At 42.9% G+C, this 24,689-nt stretch overlaps 1 protein-coding gene across 2 annotated transcripts in view; it reads right to left on the bottom strand.

Annotated features, from left to right (window-relative positions):
- The window catches only part of ERICH5 (glutamate rich 5), a 29,123-nt gene extending 4,434 nt beyond the window's left edge, over window positions 1–24,689 (bottom strand). The window contains exon 1 of one of the 2 annotated variants that reach the window (XM_055286862.2): window positions 24,288–24,689. In XM_055286862.2, coding sequence (XP_055142837.1) covers window positions 24,288–24,345 — 58 coding nt within the window. In that variant the 5' untranslated portion in view covers window positions 24,346–24,689. The remainder of the gene's footprint in view (window positions 1–24,287) is intronic. The other variant, XM_055286864.2, reaches the window with a different exon arrangement.

The raw sequence follows: 24,689 nt of genomic DNA, 5'->3' as shown, positions 1-24,689 counted from the left end.
TTGACATCACAAAGTAGATTTAACAGTTCAAGACAGTTCCAAATATATCTGAGTACAGAAAGGCCACACCATGACCCTAACACTCTCCAAGTCAAATCCCTTTATTGTCTTCAGCTCAAACATTTCATCTTAAGCTCTGAAGTCCTCCAAAACCACAGTTTTCTCCTGTTTGCTCCTTGTGCATCTTTTCATGGCTCCTGTCCCAGATTCTAACTGAGCTTACTTCACTTTGTTTCTCTCTTCTTTTCCTTGTCTCACACTTTCTCCTCTTGAAACTTACAAGGTTTCCTTTTTTAAAAAAATTTTTTCCTTTTTTTTTTGTGGGGGAGGGCAATAGAAGATTCCCAAACTTAGAAGGTTTCATGATGTGAGGTCCTTGGGCTGCTAGAGAGGTCTTACTTTCCTTCTAACACAGAAAAGCCCCCAGCAAATGGAAAAGGGACTGTGGCAGAGAATCCCTAATAGGTAAAGGCTAAGATGTCTGGGAAGGGAAGTAGCAGAGACAGTTCAGCCTGAGTTTCATGTCATTTGGGTGGCACAGTGGGAAAAGAAATCAACAGAAAGCAGGGAAACATGCATTTTACTTCTGGCCGTTGTTCCAACTGTATGAGCTTGGAAACTTAGCTCCCAATGATCTTGTCTCTAAAACAGCAGTGAATCTCTCTTCTCTCCTTCATATTGATCTCAGAGTTGCATGAGGCATGATAGTTTAAAAGATGCAAAATTGTGTTGGATAGTTTAAGATAAGCAATTTGTTTAAGATTGGCAATATGTTAATACTCTTTGACCCAGCAGTTCTACTTCTCGAAATTTTTGTTGTTATTATTTTACTTCTTGAAAATTTATTCTAAAAGCATAAACCTTATGAAGATGCTTTGGGAGAGAAGATGATAGATAGATAGATAGATAGATAGATAGATAGATAGATAGATAGATAGATAGATGTATATAATCCCAAAGTTCTTCCATTTTTTAATTTTTGTTTTACTTTTCTATTTAGAGACAGGATCTCACTATGTTGCCCAGGCTGGTCTTGAACTCCTGGGCTCAAGTGATCCTCCTGCTGCAGCTTCCCAAAGTCCTAGGATTTATAGGCATGAGCCACCACACCCACCCCACATTGTTCTTTATAGCAGCAAAAGCTAGAAAACAACTTAAAAGTCTAATAAGTTAGAGAACAGATAAATATTCCATGGTATGGAATATTATTACACCATGAAAAGATGACTATGAAGACCATATGCTAAAATAAGAAAATAATTATGATACAATAAGTTTAGAAATCACTCATGATTGAGCTGATCAAATACAGTAGTGCATATAAAGTACTTATTAACCCAAAGTCTACTGTGCGATTAAGTGCTTAACAAGTTAGCTATCAATTTTATATAAAGTATGATTATGGCAATGTTGAAAGAAAGGCAGGGAGGGGAGGGAGGGAAAAAGAGGGAAAACAAATCACAAATGACGGGGGAGGAAAACTGGAAGAAAATAAGTCAAAAGTTAAAGTGGGTCTCTAGGGGATCTTTTTCTTCTTCTTTTTTTTTCCCCAAAGATTGTTTTTCTTCTTTTCTTTTTTCCCACTATGTTACCGTCCACCTCAGTTATATGTGCATGCAGTTTATAGAGTTATCTGCTTATCTAGTGTAAGCTAAAAACAAGTAATACTCAGGTCTCCTCTCCCATTTCCCCTTCTAAAAAAGAAATATTTGCTTATAGAAGCAAATATTTTAATTCTTTTAGCTGTTTTGGAGGAATTTTTTTTCTATGTTGCTAAATGAATTGTGCTTCAGGATTTTTCAATTTGGGCCTTTCAATTAACTTTCTTTATTTTTTAAATAGAGATGTGGTCCCATGTGGTTCGAGTTGACCAGGCTGATCTCAAACTCCTGGGCTCAAGTGATCCACCTGCCTTGACTTCCCAGAGTGCTGGGATTATAGGCATAAGCCACCACGCTCATCTCAATTAACTTTTAGTATGGAAGATAAAAACTTAGCTCTTTTCCTATTCTCCTCGACCACCAGCCACTCTCTCCAATTACACGTTCACATTTCCTTTTATTTTTTTGAGACGGAGTCTTGCTTTGTCGCCCAGGTTGGAGTGTGGTGGCGAGATCTCGGCTCACTGCAAGCTCCGCCACCCGGGTTCATGCCATTCTCCTGTCTCAGCCTCCCAAGTAGCTGGGACTACATGACATTCTCCTGCCTCAGCCTCCCAAGTAGCCACCACGCCTGGCTTATTTCTTTGTATTTTTAGTAGAGATGGGGTTTCACCGTGTTAGCCAGGTTGGTCTCGATCTCCTGACCTCGTGATCCACCTGCCTCGGCCTCCCAAAGTGCTGGGATTACAGGCATGAGCCACCGCACCCGGCCCACATTTCCTTTCAGTTCAGTGATTGTATATTAATTATTTAAAATAGTAATGTTGTAATTTGGATTATATCAATATCCAAATGTATGTCTGTATAATGACTGTGTCTTCTGTGAAGAACTGAGCCATATATTAAGCTATTACAATTTTTTATTTTTCCCCGAGTTAATAATTATCATACTTTTTCATTTCCTAGGAGTTCACGTATTATCATTTATTCAACTCTGCCATTTTTCTCTCTTTTGAACACATGTATTCATATCAAACAGCCTATCAATTTAATCTTCATGAAGATGAAGGACTTACTGAGGTACCAAGCCACCAGCTCCAGAGCATTTTAAGGATCCTGTGGTATCTGGGGTGGTTCTAAGTTTTCTCTACTGCTAATCAAATTGAGCTTTCCTTGGCATGTTAAGTGAGTTATCACATGTCTGTCTGCTTCCTAAAATCCAGTATTGTTCTATTATTGTCTTTTTTTCTGTTCTTCCTATCTCTGTGGGTTTAAACTATTTTTTAAATCTCTTTACTGTCATTTTAGCGGTTTTTCAGGAAGGCACAAAATTAGATCCATATCTTCAATCTACCACCTTCACCAACACCTCCGAAGATGCTTTAATGATTATTTATAATGAAAAAAAAGAAAACTTTCCAAATGAAAACATGGGATGTACAAAAGCAGTTTACGTACAAAGATGAAAACTACAGGCTCTGCTCTCTGGTACCACAGGTGAAGCCATCAGAAGCAGTAATCTAACAAAAACAATCCCATGCGATAAACGCTGTGTGACCCCTGTGTACACAGAGTGGCAAGAAGTCACACGAGTTGAGTGTGCTGAGATAGTTTGCGAGTTCCAGGAGAACACATGGGGAAGCCTGGAGGACTCAGGAAAGGATAGTGAGGCTGGAGGCTGACACAGAAGCCAGGTCATGGAGGGCCCTGCAGGTGGTGCTAAAGAGTTTAGATTTCATCCTCGAAGCACGAAGAACAAGAATTTCTAGCAGGACTTTTAAAAAAAGTTAAATAAATATACATGCACCATATAGCTCAGCCATTTAACTTACAGGTATTTTCCCGAGAGAAAAGAAACCACATGTCCATACATTTATACACAAATGTTCATAGCATCTTTAACAGCCCAAACCCGGAAACAACCCAAATGTCCATCAACAGGTGAATAGGTCAAAAAATCTGTGGAACAGCCGGGCGCGGTGGCTCACGCCTATAATCCCAGCGCTTTGGGAGGCCGAAGCGGGCGGATCACGAGGTCAGGAAATCGAGACCATCCTGGCTAACACGATGAAACCCCATCTCTACTAAAAATACAAAAAAAAAATTAGCTGGGCGTGGTGGCGGGCGCCTGTAGTCCCAGCTACTCGGGAGGCTGAGGCAGGAGAATGGCGTGAATCTGGGAGGCAGAGCTTGCAGTGAGCCGAGATCGCGTCACTGCACTCCAGCCTGGGCAACAGAGTAAGACTCCGTCTCAAAAAAAAAAAAAATCTGTGGAACGTTCACACCAGGGAACACAACCCAGTAATAAAAAAGAAATGAACAATTGATAAGTGCAACAACATGGATGATTTTCAAAATAATTATGCTGAGTAAAAGACAAAAAGATTACATAGCATATGATTCCATTTATATAAACTCTAGAAAATACCAACTTATCTACAGCGATAGAAAGCAGAACAGTGGCTCTTTGGAGACTGAGATTGGGTAGACAGGAGGGAGATTTCAAAGGGGCATAATCTTGATTGTGCTGATGCTTCTGTGGTGTACAGATAAACCAGAGTTTACTAAAATGTACACTATAAATATATACAGTTTATTGTATGTGAATTATACCTCCAAAAAACTGATCATTTTTCAAATATAAAAATAAAAGATAACTAAAAAAAAAGAATTGTGAGCAGAGAAATGAATCAATCCAATCTGGATTTTAAAAACCTCCCAGCTGGGTGCGGTGGCTCACGCCTGTAATCCCAGCACTTTGGGAGGCTGAGGCGGGTGGATCACCTGAGATCCGGAGTTCGAGACCAGCCTGGCCAACATGGTGAAACCCAGTCTCTACTAAAAATACAAAAATTAGCCAGGCGTGGTTGCATGCACCTGTAATCCCAGCTACTTGGGAGGCTGAGGCAGGAGAAAATTGAACCCGGGAGAGAGAGGTGGCAGTGAGCCGAGATCACACCATTGCACTCCAGCCTGGGGGACAAGAGCGAGACTTCGACTCAAAAACAAACAAAAAACTCCCGCTGGAGAATGAATTAGAGGCAGGCAACACAGAAGTCAATGTGTCCAGTGACACAGGGCCAATAGGACTCAGAAATGAGAAATAAAAATGACTGGACATAATGACAGTTCAGCGGCTGAAAAGAGGGAGAGGGAGGGTCTAGAGAAACACTGGTTCATAGCTCTGATGCTGGAGATAGAAAATATAGGATAGGCCGGGCACAGCATGCCTGTAATCCCAGCACTTTGGGAGGCTAAGGCGGGAGGATCACTTGAGGCCAGTAGTTCAAGACCAGCCTAGGCAATATAGCAAGACCTGATCTCTACCAAAAAAATTAAAATTAGCTGGGCATGGTGGTGTGAACCTGTAATATCAGTTACTTAGAAGGCTGATGGGGGAGGATCACTTGAGCCCAGGAGTTTGAGGCTGCAGTGAGCTGTGATCATGCCACTGCACTCAGCCTGGGCAAGGGAATGAGACCCTGTCTCTAAAAATATGTGTTCTGGGGAGGGGGAGAGGGATAGATGGATTTAGGGCAGTGAGAGACACATGCATTGCTCAGGCTGTGGCATGGTATCTTGGAGATGGTTGTAGATTGTACATCCTGGTGGCAAATCTGGGAGGCTCTTGGACGTATAAATCTGGGCTGGAAATATATGTAACAGCCTGGAGCTGAGCTCTCTATCTTATTAACAAATTTGCATTTTGAGAAAGGGGTAGTTTTACATAGAGGTTCCTGTGAGGAGGGGAAATGAGGAGGGTAGTGGTGTGTGTGTGTGTGTGTGTGAATATCTGCATCCCCACCCTGCCTCGGAGACTAGGTGTGAATCCTCCTGCAGAGAGGGAATAGAGCTGGAAGTAGAGAAGCAGAACTCAAGAAAAACCTGATGAGACTTAGGGCTCAATTAGAATTGAGGAGAGGGCTATTTTTCACCTCCCCCTCCTGCCTCATCATGAATGAAGCCTTCAAATTAATTGCAAGTAAGGCGACTTAATCAAGGTGATTTTTCAGGTCTAAAAAGAAATTCATCCTGAGAAAACAATGCATTTAGATATCACACAAAGGATGGTCTGGTGATAATTGCCTTAGGGAACAAACCAGGAAATGTGTTAATGTACTAATCACATATGTCTGCCAAATTATATTTTCTGGTAAAATAGTTATTACAGTGATTAGTATTGTCAGTTAAATGAGACAAACCATTTTCATCCACCTGTGCCAATCGTGAGTACATTCGAAAGGCATCATTCTCCTAGAGCAAAAATTGTGCAGAAAAAAAATGTGCTGACACACCCAAAACACAGCCACACAATTTTACATTCTGAAAAACATATTATGCTATCAGTCTAAGTTTTCTCCCACAATAAAAAGCTTTGCGAAAGTTTGAGAAAATTGATTTCTCCACAAATGGTGTCATAAGTGTCCAAGTGATCCGTCAATTTTTGCCATAGCTAGAATATTTATACCCATGATCACAATATCCATTCACTTTCATTTTTTATTGTTGTTGAGACAGGGTCTCAATCTGTCACCCAGGCTGGAGTGCAATGGCATGACCATAGCTTACTGCAGACTCAACCTCTCAGGTTCAAGTGATCCTGCCACCTTAGCTTCCCAAGTAGCTGGGACTACAGACATGTGCCACCATGCCAGGCTAAGTGTTAAATATTCTTAGAAACAGGGTCTCTCTATGTTGCCCAGGCCAGTCCATTTTCATTCTTTTTTTTTTTTTCTTGAGATGGAGTTTTGCTCTTATTGCCCAGGCTGGAGTGCAATGGTGTGATCTTGGCTCACTGCAATCTCTGCCTCCCAGGTTCAAGCGATTCTCCTGCCTCAGCCTCCTGAGTAGCTGGGACTGTAGGCATGTGCCACCACGCCCGGCTAATTTTGTATTTTTGGTAGAGATGGGGTTTCTCCATGTTGGTCAGGCTGGTCTCGAACTCCTGACCTCAGGTGATCCACCCACCTCCACCTCCTGAAGTGTTGGGATTACAGGCATGAGCCACCGCGCCCAGCCAGTTCTTATGTAACTTTCCCAATTTTACTGGTACACTGGAAGTAGACAAGTGTCCACAGCATATACTTTTATAAAACACAACCTGAAAATAGTCAACCAAGTTGGGAAACTTTACAAAAGAATGTCATTGTCTTTTAATATTTTTTTGTGGTAGCCCAAAGGACATATAATACCTTTAAAATGACCATACACACACAAAATAGAGAACATGCTAGAAGGGCAGGGCCACATTTACTTTGTAATTTATATTGATTAATTGCACTCTAAATTTTGAAATGGCTGTATTTCAGAGGCAGTAACTCTCAAGGAATAGCTCAGAAGTTCTTTTTCCTATGTGATAGAAGAGACAGGCTTAAGCCACGGCGCCCAGCCAGTGTAGTGGATTATAACTCCAGTTCCTGCGCTTACTAGCCTCTCTCTGCCTCAGTTTCATCACCTGTAAAGTGGGAATAGTGTTATTACTGAACCAGGGAACTGACATGAGGATTACATGAGATAATACTCAGAAAGAACTAGTACAGAGACTAGCACCCACTAATCTTGTCAATCTTAGCGTCACTATTGTTATACCTCCCATAGTGGCCCAAACAAGGGTGAAATTAGATGCACAGTGTCTGGGTGTGGTGGCTCACACTTGTAATCCCAGCACTGTGGGAGGCCAAGGCAGGTGGATCACTTGAGCCCAGAAATGTCCATGCCTGGACAACATGGCGAAACCCTGTCTCTACCAAAAAATTTAAAAATTAGCTGGGTATGGTGGTGCAGGCCTGTAGTTCCAGCTACTCAGGAGGCCAAGATGGGAGGACAGCTTGAGCCCAGGAGGTTCAGATCACAGTGAGCCATGATTGTGCCACTGCACTCCAGCCTGGGAGACAGAGCAAGACCCTGTCTCAAGAAAAAAGAAAAAAAAAAGACAGAGAGAGAGCGAGAGAGAAAGAAATTATGATGCACAAACAGAAAAGTAAGGTGATTTCATTCATTCCAATATTGGTACATTTCTGTGAAAGAAGAAAGATTAGGCTGGGCACGGTGGCTCACGCCTGTAATCCCAGCACTTTGGGAGGCCGAGGCGGGCAAATCACTTGAGGTCAGGAGTTCGAGACCAGCCTGGCCAACATGGTGAAACCCCCATCTCTTCTAAAAAAATAAAAAAATTAGCTGGCCATGGTGGCGAGTGCCTGTAATCTCAGCTACTTGGAAGGCTGAGGCTGGAGAATTGCCTAAACCTGGGAGGCAGAGGTTGTAGTGAGCCGAGATCACACCAGTGCACTCCAGCCTGGGCAACAAAGGAAGAAGGAGAAGGAGAGGGAGGGGGAGAGGATAGGGGAGGGGGAGAAGAAGAAGAAAAAGAAGAAGGAGAAGGAGAAGAAGAAGGAGAAGAAGAAATGAAAAGATTAGAAAACAAATAGTTGTTTTGAACCATCTCTCAGAGAACACAATAAAGTCTACAATTACCACAAACTTCCTTTCTGGCTCCAGATTACATAACCCTCAGCTTATTCTTACTCTTGTGCTGCTGAAGGAAGTTCAATTTTTAATGCGTTTGATCTCCCTCCCTTCCCTCTAGCCTAAAGCAGAGCGTTGAGACTGTTCTAGCACTGGGTGTGAATCCTGACTCCGCCATTTACTTACCTGTGCAATCTGGACCACTTAGTTCCTAACCTCTCTGGATCTCAGTTTCCTTATCTGTAAAATGTGGATATTGTTTGCCTTTCAGACTTGTTAGGAGAATTGACAGAATGGATAATGTGTGTAATTTGCCCAGCATAGTATCTGACATGAAAAAGTAGCCACTAAATAGGGACGCAGTGCACAGCTGTACAAGCTTCTCACTGCACGGGGCAGAACTGCAGTCTGGGTGCATCTGCAAGGGTGCATGTGTTGTTGGTGGGGAAGGCCTCTTTCTAATTGTACAAAGGTCCCTTGAGTACCAGGAGTGACCTGTCAATAAACTATAGCTATATTAGCAACGGAAAATCTAACTTGCAACATTAAAGGGCTGAGATACACAGTCCCCTAAACACTATGAAGTTGTCAGTGTTGACAATAAGTTGTATTGTTATCAGGGTACAGTTTAAAACATGATTATTGATAAATAATGGAAAACTAGGCCGGGCACAGTGGCTCACCCTGTAATCCCAGCACTTTGAGAGGCTGAGGCAGGTGGATAACCCGAGGTCAGGAGTTCGAGACCAGACTGGCCAACATGGTGAAACCATGTCTCTACTAAAAATACAAAAAATTAGCCAGGCTGGTGGTGGATGCTTGTAATCCCAGCTACTCGGGAGACTGAGGCAGGAGAATCACTTGAACCCGGGAGGCGGAGATTGCAGTGAGCCAAGATTGCGCCACTGCACTCCAGCCTGGGCAACAAGAGCGAAACTTCATCTCAAAATAAATAAATACATAAATAAAAGTACTCATAATGTTAGCAATGATTTAACTAAACTTGATTAGTGTCAATAAAGGCCATTCATAAATTATATATAAATAAATGTTTCATTCTGTTTGCTGGCTTTGATTTCACTCATTCATCACATTTTCATCAAGTGCATACTACAGGCAAGGTCTGGGTGGGCATGGGGTTCTAGCAGGTAACAAGATTTGGATTAGCTGGGCATGGTGGCATGCACCTGTAGTCCCTGCTACTCAGGAGGCTGAGGTGGGAGGATTGCTTAAGCCCCAGAGGTCAAGAATGCAGTGAGCCATGATTGCGCCACTGCATTCCAGCCTGGGCAACAGACAGAGACCCTGTCTCAGAAAAGAAAAAAAAAAAAGAGGAAAATGTGGTCCCTGGTATCCTAGGGTTTACTGTCTTCGAGGAAATTCAAATAGCTACTCCATTCATTAAGCACAACTTGGTGGCTATACATTACCTCTTACCTAAGTATTTCCATACACTCTGTCCATATGATTTTGTGAATCCTCGCCATACCTCCTCAAGGTAGAAAAAGATACTACATCATTTCTTCTAGCAGGCTAACTTGAAAAGCAATTAGATATATTTTTGTCCACAAACAGGAGACATTCTATGCCTAAACTATGTTATTATATAATAAATATTGTAGACAGATGCATTATAGACAGACTACAGAGGCAAGTCTGAATCTGTTTGAAGATGTGTCTGTTTTCTGAACTCCACATTTTATCAAATCATACACTGCTCTGAGCCTAATCCTTTGGTGTTCATTATCTCCCTTGATTCTGTTGTAAATTGATCCATGCACAAATTTATTGTGACAGCTGAACTAACAGAACCCTTGTCATAAGCACCGTTGTGATAGGCACACAAAGAAACTAAATACTAGGCAACATTACAGAAGGGATTAGAACTAGAGCTAACACACCTGAAATTCACATTATGGTGAAAGCTTTTCAACTCAGTTCATTACCCTAATCAGAAATGAAAAGTTTCTACCCAACAAAAAGAAAATCTTGTCAATATTTCCTATGACTATGCCATATCAGACATCCTAAAGACTTCACTGGCCTGTCTGCTGGGTTTTTGAGCGAATTTGTAAGGAAGGGGGTCCTGGTGTTTTTCCTTGCTGTCATCATTTCTAGGTTCCTGAAGCTTTTGAGGTTTTGGAACCAAGAATGTAGCATGAGTCAACTCCAGAGGAGTAGTCCACTCATCTTCCTTCTCATTTTCTCACTTTGCTTTTGCCTCAATTCCATTCTATCCTTCATCCATCCATCCAATCAACATTTGTGGAGCAGCATTATTCTGATGTTTTTTCCCTTTTCCGACATCAAAGCATGTACAAACACTGTCTTCTGTGCCACGGCACAAACGCTAATCCCCAAGTATGCATTCCATCAGCTGGTAGATGCTAACAGGGCACTCATTTTGAAGAAAGTTGAACTTAGGCTATATTCCATGTAACTGACATATAAAGTTATCAACCAAAAAATTATTTGAGGTTAAATAAAAATCAGTCAGACCACTTTTCTTTTTTAATAAAAGCACCTGAATTTACATATCTAGAATTCGTTTTGATCATCACAAAGTAAATGCGATGAAGTTGGATGATAAACTTAATGTTGAAATTTAAATATAGAGAAACAAGAATAGGCTAGGCATGGTGACTCACGCCTGTAATCCCAATACTTTGGGAGGCTGAGGTGGGAGGATTGCTTGAGCCCAGGAGTTTGAGATGAGCCTGGGCAACATAGTGAGACCTCATCTCTACAGAAAGAAAAAGAGACAGAGAGAGAGAGAAAGAGAAACAAGAACATAATTAGTAATTAGAAAGGTACTCTTGGAACAATTGTTGAACTCACATGGAGATGTGGACGCCTGCTTAGGGGAGAGGCTGACCTTTAAGAGCTACAGAGGCAAGTCTGTCATCAAACCATGACAAAGAGTTGTCTCCTTCAGATATACTTTTCCAATTTTATTTTCTTTAATTTCTTTTCGATTCCTATAAGATAAACTCTGATTTCAAAAACATGATAGCACAAAACATCACTTTAGAAATTTTCGACAGCATTCATCACTGAAAAAAAGTTTCATTGATGGATGGTCATTATTAGTACAAGGGAATCCAACATTTGCATAGAAGTCTAGTCTATAAAATCAAAGCCATCTCACTGAACAAGAAAAGGAGACAGGAAGGAAGATGATGTCTCTCTCTGTATATATAATGACACTTCACCAACCCAAACAGGACTTGCCGCCATGCTTCTCTGAGAAGGGGAACAGTGGTTGATATTCATTGGGGCACTGAGCCTGGAGCTTTGTGTGGATTATCTCATTCAATCTTTCCAACAACTCCATAAGATAGGACTATTGTTATCCCCATTATATAGTTGAGGAAATTATAGCATCTTTTTTTTTTTTTAATAGAGACAGGGCCTCGCTATGTTGCCCAGGCTGGTCTCAAACTCCTGGCCTCAAGAGATCTTCCTGCCTTGGCCTTTTAAAGTGCTGGGATTACAGGCATGAGCCACCATACCTGGCCATTATAGCATCTTTATCTAAGAGGCGCACACAGCTAGTGGGTGTCACAGCTTAGGCTTAACCCCAAGGAAGTCTGATTCCACTTTGAAGATTTAGCTGCTTTTAAAAGCAAATTGTGGTCCCAGAGCCTGCACCATCAGCATGACCTGGGAATTTTTTTTTTCAGTGCCGAATATTGGGCTCTACCCCAGAATCTGAACCAGATTCTTCTGTATTTTAACAAGATCCCCAGATGATTAGGTTACCTATGGAGTCACCAGGGAAGGCATACAGGAGCTACTTGGAGAGACTGAACTGGATTGAACAATCCTATATGAATACACAGGATTGCTGGATGGGGATGTCCTTCATTCTCCACAGGGGTTGCTGCCTATCTTAGTGTGGTCTCTGTCCTCACACTAACATGCCATGGTCAGCACGAGAGATAATATAAGGATATTGATTTAGCCATGAATCAAAGGCCTGAGCTGGTTTAAGTGAGCTCCATGCTGGGGAGGGAGATTTTTCCCAAGCTTCCTTCATTTCACAGAATTGGCTGGGTTTGCTAAGCCTCTGCCTTGGCTAGATCAGGAGAAAAAAAAAAAAAAAAGAGGCCTTCTAATTTCTCTTCTGAAATTAAGGTTAATACGGCTGGGCACGGTGGCTCGTGCCTGTAAACCCAGCACTTTGGGAGGCCAAGATGGGCGAATCACTTGAGGTCAGGAGTTCGAGACCAGCCTGGCCAACATAGTGAAATCCCGTCTGTACAAAAAATACAAAAATTATCTGAGCATGGTGGCGGGCACCTGAAATCCCAGCTACTCAGGAGGCTGAGGTAGGAGAATCGCTTGAACTCGGGAGGCAGAAGCTGCAGGGAGCCGAGATCGCACTATTGCACTCCAGCCTGGGTGACAGAGAGAGAGACTCCATCTCACAAAAAAGGTTAATACTTGCTCTGCTTTGCACTCTAAGAGGGGCGGACAGACCCACCTCACCAATGCAATGTGGCTGCTTGCCAGGCTTGGTCACTGTGTCTACGTTTCACTCTGTCTGAGTACAGAGTACAAAGGCCAATGGTCAAAAGCAGGTGTCTGTGGCTGGGCACGGTGGCTCACATCTGTAATCCCAGCACTTTGGATGGGTGAATCGCTTGAGCCCAGGAGGCTAGCCTGGGCAACATAGCAAGATCCTGTCTCAAAAAAAAAAAAAAAAGGCAAGTGTGCTTGAGATGGGAGTTAGCAGCTAGCAACTGTGTGGCTGGGATAGAAGACTGAAATTTTACAACAGAGCAGTCCTATTCACACCAGACATTTGGGCCTCAAGCATGGGGGGTCTGTGCACCCTGAGAGCCACTGGCACCAGAGAGAGCACTGGGGAGAGCCAGGAGGAGAAAGATCTAAGGTCTTTCCACTGACTGATTGCTGCTTCCACTCTCTCAGGTTAGGCACCTACATGCAATTCAGATGACTTCAGTTCCATGCTTAGGAAAATAATAGATCATATTAAGCAAAGGGGGGATTTTCTTTTCCAGAATGAAAAGCCACTTGTAACAAAGCACAGGTTGTCCACTCACAACCTGATACACCTTTGAGGCTAGCATTAAGCCTCCTGGCGTAAACATTTGAAAACTGAATTGAATGAGCTTCTTCATAAAGCAGCAACTTAGGAAGAAGTAGGTTTGACCAAAAATCATGAACATAATTAAACTGGAAGCTTTCAATAAGATTAGAACAGAAAACAAAAATCTGCCTTTTCACCCATCATCAAACTTCAGAGTATCCAGGAGGAATATTAGAGAAGTTTAGGGGGCAGTAAGAAGTCAAGTCAACCACATGTACCCTTGAGATGATGTGATGAGAAGGGCAGTTTATCTCTGTGGTCTTCCTCCCAAAAACCCGTAACTCCAGTGTCATCATGAGAAAAATACCACACAAATTCCAGTTGAGGAATCTTCCACAAAATACCTAACCAGCGCTCCTCAAAACTGTCAGAGTCATCAAAAACAAGGACAATCTGAGAAACTCTTAGCCAAGAGGAGCCGAAGGAGGCATAATGACTACACGCAATGTGGGATTCTGGATGGGACGCTGGAAGTGAAACAGGACGTTAGAGAAAAACTAAGAACGTCTGACTAAAGCATGGACTTTACTTAGTAATCATGTAACAGACTTGGTTCATTAATTGTGACAAACATATCCCACTAATATGTTTAAAAAGAGAAAAGTGAGTGTGCAATATGTGAGAACTCTCTGTACTAACTTCATAATTTTTCTGTAAATAAACTATTCTAAAATAAAATTTATTTTTAAAAATTATAGCAGGGAGGCCGAGGCAGGAGGATCACTTGAGGCCGCAGTTTGAGACCAGCCTGGGTAACATAGTGAGACCTTGTCTTTACAAAAAATAAAAAATTAGCCGGGTACGGTGCTTCACAGCGGTAGTCTCAGCTACTCGGGAGGCAGAGGCAGGAGGATCACTTGAATCCAGGAGGTTGAGGCTGTCCTCAGCCTGGGTGACAGAGTGAGACCCTGTCTCAAAAAAAAAAAAAGTAAATTAAAATAAAAGATAAAAAAATTATAGCAGCAAAAATATAAGAGCAAGTAATCTAGCTAAATAAGAAGACCTGGTAGCCTTAGAAAAACTGTCCCATAAACTGTGGCCATTCGCATACCACTTTTATGATTTTTGAATATTTCTTTACCATTTGTGCTATTATTGACTTAATATTTTTGTCACCATTTTTCTTTAAATAAATTTACTTTTTTAAAAAGTGAGGAAGGCCAGGTGAGGTGGCTCACACCTATAATCCCAGCACTTTGGGAGGCTGAGGCAGGTGGATTGCTTGAGTCCAGGAGTTAGGGACCAGGTTGGGCAACATGGCAAAATGTCAACTCTCCAAAAAACAAAAAAAAATTAGCCAGGTGTGGTGGTGCATCCCCATAGTCCCAGCTGCTGGGCTGCGGTGGGATGTTGAGGCTGTAGTGAGTTGTGATTGTGCCACTGCATTCCAGCCTGGGTGACAGAGTGAGACCCTGTCTCTAAAAAAAAAAAAAAAAAAAGAACAAAGAAAAATTTAAAAACTGAGGAAATCAACAAACTCAGGGATCTAGAACTTGATCTAAACAAACAAAAAAAGCTGGGTGCGGTGGCTCACACCTGTAATCCCAACACTTTGGAAGGCCAAGGCGGGTGGATCACATGAGGTCAGGAGTTCGAGGTCAGCCTGATCAACATGGTGAAACCCCGTCTCTACTAAATATACAAAAATTAGCCGGGCATGGTGGCACATGTCTGTAATCCCAGCTACTCTGGACACTGATGCAGGAGAATCGCTTGAACCCAGGAGAAGGAGGTTGCAGCAAGCCAAGATCACAGCACCGCACTCCAGCCTGGGCGACAGAGCAAGACTCTGCCTCAAAAAAAAAAAAAAAAGGCCAGGCGCGGTGGCTCACGCTTGTAATCCCAGCACTTTGGGAGGCTGAGGTGGGCGGATCACGAGGTCAGGGGATCGAGACCACGGTGAAACCCCGTCTCTACTAAAAAATACAAAAAATTAGCCGGGCGTGGTGGCAGGCGCCTGTAGTCCCAGCTACTCGGAGAGGCTGAGGCAGGAGAATGGCGTGAACCCGGGAGGCGGAGCTTGCAGTGAGCCGAGATTGCGCCACTGCACTCCAGCCTGGGCGACAGAGCAAGACTCTGTCTCAAAAAAAAAAAAAAAAAAAAAAAATAGAGGGTCTCACTATGTTGGTTAGGCTGATCTCGAACTCCTGGCCTAAAGAGCAAGCTTCCTGCCTCAGTCTCCCAAAGTGCTGGGATTACAGGCATGAGTCACCATTCCTGGCCCAGACTATATTCTCAGTGCATTATACGTATTAACTTATTTATTCCTCAGCTCTATGAAGTACTATTATTGATCCTATTTTGTAGATGAAGCAGCATGGAGAGGGTCAGTACCTGGCTCAAAGTCACACAACTAATAACTGATCCTGAACGAGGATTTGAACCCAGTCTAACTCCAGGCCCACATTCTTAATCAGCACTCTATACTGTCTTTCAGTTGAAATGAAATGTTGAAATTCATACCCACACATTAATGCAAGGTGTACAGGTAACCAGAACCTCCCATAACATCTAGTCTACAGGTGCTATACCTGTAGACTAAGTACCAAGTAAAGGAAATTAGCAAAAAAGAAACTGTGGTTTATATCAGAGTTTTGAGAAAACGGGAAGAGGCAGAAACAGGTACACACACAAAAATCACCTTACAGAAAAAAAAAGAGAGAGAGAGAAGGTTCATTATCATTATCATTAACAGCGAGGAAAAGAAATAAGCAAAGAGAATGTTTTAGGGAGAAATTTCAATGAAAGTCCTTGCTGGGGTGGCTGAAGGCAGATGTTATCTCTAAGCAAAAGAAACTACTAGTGAAAATGACAGAGCAGCTGGAATGCACATCCCAACACTTCCTTTTTTATTTTAATTTTAATTTTATTTATTTTTTTGAGATGGAGTCTTGCTCTGTCACCCAGGCTGCAGTGCAGTGGCACAATCTCAGTTCACTGCAACCTCTACCTCCCATGTTCAAGTGATTCTCCTGCCTCAGCCTCCTGAGTAGCTGGGACAACAAGCACGCGCCACCATGCCCAGCTAATTTATTTTGTATTTTTAGTAGAGATGGGGTTTCACCATGCTGGCCAAGCTGGTCTCCAACTCCTGACCTCAGGTGATCCTCTTGCCTCGGCCTCCCAAAGTGCTGTGATCACAGGCATGAGCCACTGCACCCAGCCACCAACACTTCCTGATCTTTACAATGTCATGACATACACAGAATATGATATTTGTGCATCACACTGCAACAAATGGAGGAAGCTGCTTCCAGATGGCTCAGGCTGTCAAGATCCCACCTGGCTGCCCTAAAGGCTAGGAGAAATGCTGGCATGGCTATAATCCATTCTCACAGGCTGGGAAACTCTGATATAAACAACTTAGGTAATACTAAATCATGCACACCAGCATTGCCTGTCTTATTTCACCCACCTTCATAAGAGGGTTTAGCTGCTAAAAACCATGTGGGGCTGGGCATGGTAGTTCATGCCTGTAATCCTAGCACTTTGAGAGGCTGACTGAGGTATTAGGGTTGCTTGAGGCCAGGAGTTTGAGACCAGCCTGGGCAGCATAGTGAGAACCAGTCTCTACCAAAAAAAAAAAAAAAAAAACCTTAAAAAATAAAATAAAAACAATGTGGATTGTTGTTTTTTTCAATCTTCAACCTTAAAGGACAAAGCTCAGACACCCTTGATTATATACAATGAATGAACTTGAGAGCCCAAAGGCAATTCCCAAGAAGTGGTTCAAGGACTGTGAACAACAGCAATAGCCCTGAGATGGGTGAAGAAACTTCTGAGGTCATTACAGTACTTTCAAGACATAAACACACCTGGAGAGCTATAGTCTGGCATTTTGCTTTAAAAAAAAATTACGGTGGGGAACAGTGGCTCATGGCTGTAATCCCAGCACCTTAGGAGGCTGAGGTGGAAGGATAATTTGGGCCCAGGAGTCCAAGCTGCAGTGAGCTATGATTGCACCATTGCACTCCAGCCTGGGCAACAGAGCAAGATCCTGTCTCTAAAAAAGAAAAAAAATTACCTAGTACTTCTCACACTTATACACTCTAGGATTAGAAGCCTTGTCAAGTTTTTTTTGTGTGTGTGTTTTTTTTTTTTTTTGAGACGGAATCTTGCTCTATTGCCCAAGCTGGAGTGCAGTGGCGCGATCTCGGCTCACTGCAAGCTCCGCCTCCCAGGTTCATGCCATTCTTCTGTCTCAGCCTCCTGAATAGCTGGGACTACAGGAGCCTGCCACCACCCCCGGCTAATTTTTTTGTATTTTTAGTAGAGATGGGGTTTCACCGTGTTAGCCAGGATGGTCTCGATCTCCTGACCTCGTGATCCTCCTGCCTCGGCCTCCCAAAGTGCTGGGATTACAGGCTTGAGCCACCACGCCTGGCCTGCTTAGTCAAGTTTTTATCAGCTTTGGTGAGACTTTCATTAACCCCCACACGTATTCAGGGTTTCTTTCAACTTGATATTGTAAAAACATTAACATAGAAGTGAAACTGTACACATGAGCTGGATGTGGGGCCACCTTACAGAAGCAGGATTTTTTTTTTTTTGAGAGGGATTTTTGCTCTTGTCACCCAAGCTGGAGTGCAATGGCATGATCTCTGCCCACTGTAACCTCTGCCTCCCAGGCTCAAGAGATTCACCTGCCTCAGCTTCCCCAGTAGCTGGGATTACAGGTCCTAGCTACCACCAGCTGCAACCATATCCAGCAAATTTTTGTATTTTTAGTAGAGATGGGATTTCACCATGTTGGCCAGGCTGGTCTTGAACTCCTGATCTCAGGTGATCCACCCAGCTCGGCCTCCCAAAGTGCTGGGATTACAGGCGTGAGCCACTGCCCTCAGCCCAGAAGCATGATTTAATGGTAGACAATCAAGCGTTGTTTTACAGTGTTAACCTTTTCCTGCATAGCTAGGAGGCTCTCTTCACAACCCAACACTCTCTTCCCAAGCCCATCTTGGGCAATATTACCTTTCAGTTTCTGGTATTCATTAGGTTCTGATTCCTCCTCTTCTTTTCTGAGTAATACTCTTACCTCCCTGAATCCCCATCTCTGTCAATCACCCATTCGCCCATCCAACTACTCAACAGTTACTATTGCTTGCCCTTTTTCTTTTCTTTCCTTCTTTTTTTTTTCTTTTTTTTTTTTTGAGATGGAGTTTCACTCTTGTTGCCCAGGCTGGAGTGTAATGGCGCAATCTCGGCTCACTGTAACCTCCACCTCCTGGGTTCAAGCGATTCTCCTGCCTCAGCCTCCTGAGTAGCTGGGATTACAGGCATGCGCATACCTGTAAAAAATTAGCCACCACACCTGGCTAATTTTTTGTATTTTTAGTAGAGATGGGGTTTCTCCATGTTGGTCAGGCTGGTCTCGAACTCCTGACCTCAGGTGATCTGCCCACCTTGGCCTCCCAAAGTGCTGGGATTACAGGTGTGAGCCACTGCGCCGGGCCTCTTTTTTCTTTGCTTTAGAGAGAAGTCTCACTGTGTTGCCCAGGCTGGAGTATAGTGGTGCTTGACCCCGTGATTCTCCCACTTCAGCCTCCCAAGTAGCTGGGATTACAGGCTCGAGTGTCCACACTCAGCTGATTGCGTGTGTTCTATGTGTAAGGCCACACTACAAGTTTCTTGCAGAACTAGGACCAGATCCCAGATGGAACTGGAAGTTGTGAAAAGAACAGGGGCTTTGGAGTCACATACATTAGCCATGTGCCCCAGGTCCATCCATCCATGTACTAAGTAGGCTTACTAGACCTACTAGCTCTGAGACCAGGGCAAGTGACTTATCTGCACTAAGCTTCCGTTTTCTAGCTGTATTTGGTGCAACTAATGTTTGCATTTTAAGGCTGCAAGGATTAAATGAGATCACAAACTAAAGCACCTGAAACCAAGTGCGTGCTCCCTACCTTGTCTCCTTACTTCTGTCCCACGTGTATGTTTCGATGTGGCTGCACAAATGTCTGAAAGTTTTCCATTTTAGAAAAAGATTTACTTTATTGTTGATGACTGTGTAAACTACTTCAACTCTTACAGAACACATTTAGGCAGTTATCTATCAAAATTATCAGTGCGTACACCCTTTGACCTAGTAATGCCACTCCTGGGAAACTGTCCTACAGATATACTTGCACACATTTAAAATGATGTAGGCACAAAGGAATTCATGGTAGTCTTGTCTGCAACAGGAAAAGACTGCAAACAAATTAAATGTCCCTCAATAGGCGGACTGGTTAAATAAATCAAGGAACAGATTATTATGCAGGTATAAAAAAGGATAAAGAAGTTCTCTGCATATCAGTATGGAAAAATCTCCACAGTGATAGGTGAAAAAAACAAAGTAAGGAACAGTGGGTATAGTACACTACATTTTATAAATAAAGATGAGAGAAGGAAATAATATTTGCAATGCATAAAGAAACTTTGAAAGAATATATCAAAAAAAACCCTAAAATAATAAGTGTTCATTCATGGGTGTGATTCGAACTAAATAGATGATGAGGAGGGGGTGGAAGGTGTACTTTTCAGGACTGCCTTTTCCAAATATTTTCACATTTTTGAACGATGTATGTAGTTTTTTTATTCCATTTCAATTAGCTGTATGCAATCGCCAGGCCTACCACAAAGACATACCGAATGCTATTTAAGTGCCAGGCTCCAGAAAGGACACAAAGGCACACATTTGAAAGAAAAAAAATCCCATTTATATAATTTCTATATGCAAGAAAAGCCTATACAAATTAAATTTAATGTTAATGATGTTTCTTCTTCAATTCAAAAGGAAAAAACTTTTGTCTAGTTAGGACCAGATGACCTAACTAGATGTCACAGTGTGAAATACTGGGTGAAAACTGAAGGTATGACTGCAGTACAAAGAACAATTCACATAACTGTGTGAAATTCAAGCTTCATCTGATTGCCTAGGCAGCATGGACAGCAAGCAGCTAGTGAAAGTTCAGGTTAGAACAAACAAATTATTACAGCTGTCAGTGGAAATGTACACATTAACCTAGCAATGAACTTGTCAATAATTACCACCTATTTACCTTGTCCATGTTTGGTGCTTGGGCTGTAACACCTTGGAAAGAAGTCTGCCAAAACAGATCCCATTTATATTAGGAAAGAATCGAGCAGTGATTATCCATGTTAGCAGAGGGCTAGAAACACTGGGAGGAGGATTTGGATGTGAACGTCTAGACACCTTCAGGCACATTAAGGTCTGTGGAGTCAATAAAACCTTTGTGTTCAGATTGCATCGGATCCTCAGGACACTCAAAAGAACAGAAATTGTCCTAATATTTAAAACTTGCTTCCACAAACACAAGAAATTCCAAACTCAATCTGTCTAATTATACTTTGGAAAGAAAAGTCTCTTTCCTCACACATTTCAGGGCACGTTATAAAAATCGATGTGACTACCACATATTAGGCACTGTTCTACGCTTTGAGGAGCACCGAATAATTATTTACAATCACAGTCTTCACCTCTGTTCTCCCCAACACACACACCTATCTGGTCAGTCATCTTGGGAGGTGATAGGAAGAAGCTCTATGAGATTCAATGTCTAATGGGTCAGGGCAAATGTCCCCACATAATCAGTAGAATAGATTATTCCTGTGCAACCTAATGTCTACCTACTAGTAGCTGCTGTCTGATTTAAACTTATAACATAGGCTGGGCACAGTGACTCATACCTGTGATCCCAGCACTTTGGGAGGCCGAGGTGGGAGAATCACTTGAGCTCAGAAGTTCAAGACCAGCCTGGGCAACATAGCAAGACCCTGTCTCAATTTTTTTAATAAAAAATAAAATATATAATATTTGTATAACATATTATACTATATATCTTATTTAGGGATTAGACTAATATTTAGAATCATAATAAGGGATTATTCTATCCCTAAAAAATATATATAGTATAGGCCTGGCACGGTGGCTCACTCTTGTAATCCCAGTACTTTGAAAGGCTGAAGCGGGTGGATCACCTGAGGTCGGGAGTTCGAGACCAGCCTGAACAACATGGAGAAACCTGATCTCTACTAAAAATACAAAATTAGCCGGGTGTGGTGGCGCATGCCTGTAATCTCAGCTACTCAGGAGGCTGAGGCAGTAGAATCGCTTGAACCTGGGAGGCTGAGGTTGCAGTGAGCTGAGATCACGCCATTGCACTCCAGCCTGGGCAACAAGAGTGAAACGCCATCTTAAAAAAAAAAAAAAAAAAGATATATAGTATAATGTGTTTATTGTATTGATTTCATTGTTTTTATAGTGGGTGACCACACACATAATGGGGATCCAGAGTGATCTGAGGCAAAAAAAAGATTTAAATCTAGTTAGCAGAAGTTGGTTTAAACATATAGGTTCATTTTTTTTTTAATTGAGTCTCATTCTATTGCTCAGACTGAAGTGCAGTGGCTCAATCATAGTTCACTGCAGCCTTGAACTCTTGGGCTCAAGCACTCCTCTCACCTCAGCCTCCTGAGTAGCTGGGACTACTGGCCTGTACCACCAAGGGCTACATTCCCTGAAATACATGTTTTAATTTTTCAAAAAAAAATTTTTACATACAGGGTCTTACTATGTTTCCCAGACTGGTTTTGAACTCCTGGCCTCAAGCAATCCTCTCACATCAGCCTCCAAAGCCATTGGGATTATAGGCATGAGCCACTGTGCCCAACAAAGCATATGAGTTCAAAGCCCAGCTCTGATTCTTAGAAGCCCTGTGACCTTGGGTAAATTATTTGCTCTTATCTGTAAAAACAGGACAACCATAATATTTAGTCATAACATTGTTATAAGGATTAAATGAAGTAATTCATTCAACAAATAATTACTGAGGACCTATTATATGCCAAGCATTGTTAGGCACTGAGAGTACAGTGAATAAATGCATGTACCAGACATGTAATAAACTCGGACTGTTTTTGTCTAAAAGTATGTACACACAAGCTTGGGGTTGTATATAGGATTTAAAGAAGTTTCAAGCTGCAGAAACAGGAATGAATTATTTATCGGGCCTAAGATCATGAAGCTGAAATGCTGACGAACACAGAATAGTATCTAATTACAAGAGAGTATTGTTTGATCGAGGGTTAGAAGCAAATAGACCTGTTGATTGATTCAACGTGTGTGTTGAGCAATTTATGCCGCATATTAGGTTAATTTTCTCAAGGCTAGAACTGGTCGTCAGGCATTTTAACATCTCTTCCACAACAACATCTATGAAAACTCAGAACAGCAATGAAAGCAAGAATAAAAAATGGAAGAGTGTAACTCACGTGGAATAGTTATCAATATGGATGATAAAATATTTTTAAAGACAAAGTTATTCATTATTTCCTGAGAGGATTAAAAATTGCATTCCACCTATTGAATACTTTTGCCCCAAGAGTTACATTCCCTGAAATACATGTTTTAATCAGTTTAAAACTATGTAATGGTGACTCAGTACTCTGCTTGTTAAACCAGGATGCTACTCCTAGGATAACTGAAGCACAGCACCGGGTAAGAGAAGTCAGAATAATAAAATGTATCTTCCTGAAGCATCCGTTTTCCCTCAGCTTTTCATATTGAAACCCACAAAAATGTATCATAGTACAGAATGCAAAACTCTACTTAATTTCATAACATAAAACACAAAACATTGCAGAAACTCCTTGCTCTGTCCTCTCCTTGGGGGTATGGAAGCTCTGGGCTCTTTAGGAGAATAGTTAGTGAGCACTGTGCATTAGAAATGAATTTTTCCATCTTTTCACATTGTTGTCAGTGAGAAGGGGTTTGGAATCACTTTTATAATGTTTTTAATTTTTTTGTTTACTTCCTGACTTGTCATTGCTTTCTGTTATCTATGGAAACTAGAAATAAACTCTCACACACCACAAAAATAACAGCAACACAACATATTTCTGACTAGGACACAGCGGCTGAACTTTGAAAAGCATTCATGACCTTCTGGTGCGCTCTACCACCAACATCAGAGAGGAAGACATTGCTGTTACTGCAATAACACAAGGTGCTAAGAGAAAACCTGTGAAAAGGAATTTACTCCAGTACAAAATCCCCGCTAAAGTTCGCCTTGCAGAAGACTGTAAACTAGCTTGATGGAGTTTGCTTAACCTCCATAACATTGTCCAAAATGTTAGCCATACAAAATCTAAGAAAAGTGAGTCGGCTGTAAAACCCTGTCATTCTCTAATTCGTGTATCTGCGTTTACACTTTTCACAGTACTTATCACTGTCAGAAACGATCTTAGCCAATTGTTTCACGTGTTTCTTTTCTGTCTCCTCCACCCTCAATCTCCACAAACAGGATCACTTGTATCTCCAGCATCTAGCCAAGCACCGGGGTATTATATAGCAGATGCTCAGCAAGTTTCTTGTTCAGTTTCTTCAGCAAGAGTCAGTGATGACCACTTTTGATCACACATACTTCTCAATTGATACTTAAGCCAAAGATAGGGGAAAGTGTGTCTGACCTATTCAGAGTGCAGGGACCCATTTGATGGAGTGAATGCTCCTCTGGATTCTCCGCATCTTTTGCTATCTTTGATGCTGAAACGCTAATGGGAGGGTAAATGGGGAAAAGTCTTTTTTGTTGTTGTTTTAGTAGAGACGGGGGAGCGGAAGATCTCGCTTTGTTACCCAGGATTTTCTCGAACTTCTGGTCTCAAGAGATCGTCCCGCCTCAGCCTCCCAAGTGCTGGGATTGCAGGCGTCAGCCACGGCCCCCAGCCTTGGGAGAAGGCCTTGATAGGACATTTCTCCTGTGTTTAAGGCAATGCCGAGGCTAACCGCCTTAGGGCTTCAACACCAACTCCCCGAGATCCCATCAGCGGACAAGGTGAGTCCAGCGCCCGGCCTCGGGCCCCGCGCGTCTGGCAGCTAGCGCCGCGGAGCGCACCAGGGCCGCCGCACCCGCGGTCACAGCAGCGCAGCTCCAGATTCGGGAGGAAATCGCGCTTTGTCCCGGGTTCTGCTCGCATCCTCCGGGGCGAGGCCCGGCTCCTGCCAGGCGGGGTGGCCAAGGGGCACACCCTTTGGACCTCCCGGGGAGTTAGCCCACCCGAGTCCCCAGCCCGGGCGCGGGCGGCGCCGGTCCCCTGCTCACCGCTGGGGAACCTGCTGCTGTCGCCGGCCTTGTTGAGGGCGCTGCTGGAGCAGCCCATCGCGGGGAGCGCAGACACCTGTCTCAGCCCCGCGCGGGTGTCGGCCCCGAGCCGGGATCCGAAGGCAACCGCACCCGTAGCCGCGGAAGTTTCTCCAGCTCTGCAGCCCGGCTCCCTTGGGCGTAGAGCGCAAGCGCGCTGCGGGGCTAGTGGTGGGGGTGCGCACCTGGAGGAGGAAGGGAGCTGGCAGGAGGTGGAAGGAGCCTGGGAGGGCAAAGCGGAAGACAGCGGGAGGGCCAGGACGCAGAGGAGGGCAGGGACGAGTAGAGCCCAGGAGACAGGAGGGGAGACGGTGGAGGATATGGCACAGAGAGGAAAAGCCCCAAAAGCAGGGATAGGGAGGA

The sequence above is a fragment of the Symphalangus syndactylus genome, chromosome 7 (genome assembly GCF_028878055.3).
Source record: "Symphalangus syndactylus isolate Jambi chromosome 7, NHGRI_mSymSyn1-v2.1_pri, whole genome shotgun sequence".
In the NCBI taxonomy this organism is placed as follows: domain Eukaryota; kingdom Metazoa; phylum Chordata; class Mammalia; order Primates; family Hylobatidae; genus Symphalangus; species Symphalangus syndactylus.
The sequence above is the reverse complement of the archived record's forward strand: the minus strand, read 5'-3'. Positions and strand labels throughout refer to the sequence as shown.